General features: G+C 53.6%; 1 protein-coding gene across 1 annotated transcript in view; it reads left to right on the forward strand.

The window, feature by feature from the left end:
• Pmepa1 (prostate transmembrane protein, androgen induced 1) overlaps positions 1-1,405 on the forward strand; it is a 6,241-nt gene extending 4,836 nt beyond the window's left edge. The window contains exon 3 of the mRNA XM_033767209.1: positions 1-1,405. This exon is cut by the window's left edge and continues 1 nt beyond it. Coding sequence (XP_033623100.1) covers positions 1-498 — 498 coding nt within the window. The 3' untranslated portion in view covers positions 499-1,405.
• The last annotated feature ends 558 nt before the right edge of the window (positions 1,406-1,963 follow it).

Raw genomic sequence — 1,963 nt, forward strand, 5'->3', positions numbered from 1 at the left:
GACCGCCTGGCCGTGCCTGCCTTCGCGCCCCGGGACCGCTTCCACCGCTTCCAGCCCACCTACCCCTACCTGCAGCACGAGATCGACCTGCCGCCCACCATCTCACTGTCCGATGGAGAGGAGCCGCCCCCCTACCAGGGCCCCTGCACGCTCCAGCTGAGGGACCCCGAGCAGCAGCTGGAGCTGAACCGCGAGTCAGTGCGCGCACCGCCCAACCGAACCATCTTCGACAGTGACCTGATGGACAGCGCCATGCTGGGCGGCCCCTGTCCCCCCAGCAGTAACTCCGGCATCAGCGCCGCGTGCTACGGCAGCGGGGGGCGCATGGAGGGGCCGCCCCCCACCTACAGCGAGGTCATCGGCCACTACCCCGGCTCCTTCCAGCACCAGCAGAGCAGCGGGCCGCCCTCCCTGCTGGAGGGGACCCGGCTCCCCCACCCGCACATTGCGCCCCTGGAGAGCAAAGAGAAGGAGAAACAGAAAGGACACCCCCTCTAGGAGCCCGGGGCGGGCAGGGCCGCGGGGGGCGGAAGGCGAACACTCTGCACTTCCTAGACGAGAAGAGAGAGGCCTGGATGCCGCGTGTGACACCCACCTCTCCGTGTATAAATATTTACGTGTTCTGTCTGGTCTGAATGCACAAGCTCAGAAAGCTTGCAAAAAACAAAACACAAAACAAAACAAAAAAACCACGTTTCTTTGTTGAGCCGTGTCTTGAAGGCAAAGGGAAAAAAATTCTACAGTAGTCTCTTTTTTTTGTTGTTCTAGTTGAGCTGCGTGCGTGAATGCTTAATTTTCTTTTGTTAATGATGATTTCACTTAACTTTAAAGACATATTTGCACAAAACCTTTGTTTAAAGATCTGCAATATTATATATATATAAATATATATAAAATGAGAGAAACTGTATGTGCGAGGGCAGGAGTATTTTTGTATTAGAAGAGGCTTATTAAAAAAAAAGTTGTTTTCTGAACTAGAAGAGGAAAAAAATGGCAATTTTTGAGTGCCAACTCAGAAAGTGTGTATTACCTTGTAAAGAAAAAAAATTACAAAGCAGGGGTTTAGAGTTATTTATATAAATGTTGAGATTTTGCACTATTTTTTAATATAAATATGTCAGTGCTTGTTTGATGGGAACTTCTATCGTGTGAGGGAAAAAGGCCGAGTGTGGGAGTCAGGTCAGGTAGAGGAAGCCCGCTGCCCAGGCTCCCTCCCGGGCCGCCTCCCCAAGCCAGGGCCTCTGTCTGGAGCTGTACATTCCCTGCCCAAGGGAGGGGATTCGCGTTTCCCTCCGGCCGAAGAGCCTTTGGGATTCAGAGCAATCCAAAGTCACCCCTGAGGAACCAGGGTCCAGGTGGTGGTTTTCGCCTTTCCCAAAATGAAAATAAACGGTTACCGAAGGAATCCTAGCTTTTCTTCCTCTTTCATAAGCTGCTGCAGCCGCAGCCGGTGATTGGGGGACAGGCCGGCGCGGCAGGTGCCCGTTGGCGCTAAAGGCTTGGGGGTGACTCAGCCGACCTGGCGCGTAGGCCAGGCCCACGGTCTCAGTCTTGACCTCGTCCCGGGGCCTTTTATGTCTCGATTTTCTACAATAAACAGCTGATCCAAGATGAGGTGACAAGCCCAGGCTTCCCCCGGGATATGTGAAAGTTAATTCCGAAAAGAAAAAAAAGCAAAACGCCCAAACCAACGTACACCTGTGCTTCCGCTTTCGCTGATTCCCCTACCTTCTGCATCTCTGCGCCGTGTCCTCCCCGTGCTCTGGACACAGTTGTGTGTGATGTGTTTGTCTGTGTTTCTCGGTTTCTGCTGAGTGGATTTGCCATGACTGGGCCCCTGTGGTGCTGGCATGTAGGTGGCAAAGCAGAAAAGGGCTCATGAAGATAGAGGTGGCAGGGAGAGAGCCAGCGTGGGGTCCCCTAGGACAGGCAGGGACTGTGGCTGCAGCCGAGGTCTTCCCTC

The sequence above is a fragment of the Fukomys damarensis genome, unplaced genomic scaffold, assembly GCF_012274545.1.
Source record: "Fukomys damarensis isolate Sample0158 unplaced genomic scaffold, DMR_v1.0_HiC HiC_scaffold_22, whole genome shotgun sequence".
In the NCBI taxonomy this organism is placed as follows: domain Eukaryota; kingdom Metazoa; phylum Chordata; class Mammalia; order Rodentia; family Bathyergidae; genus Fukomys; species Fukomys damarensis.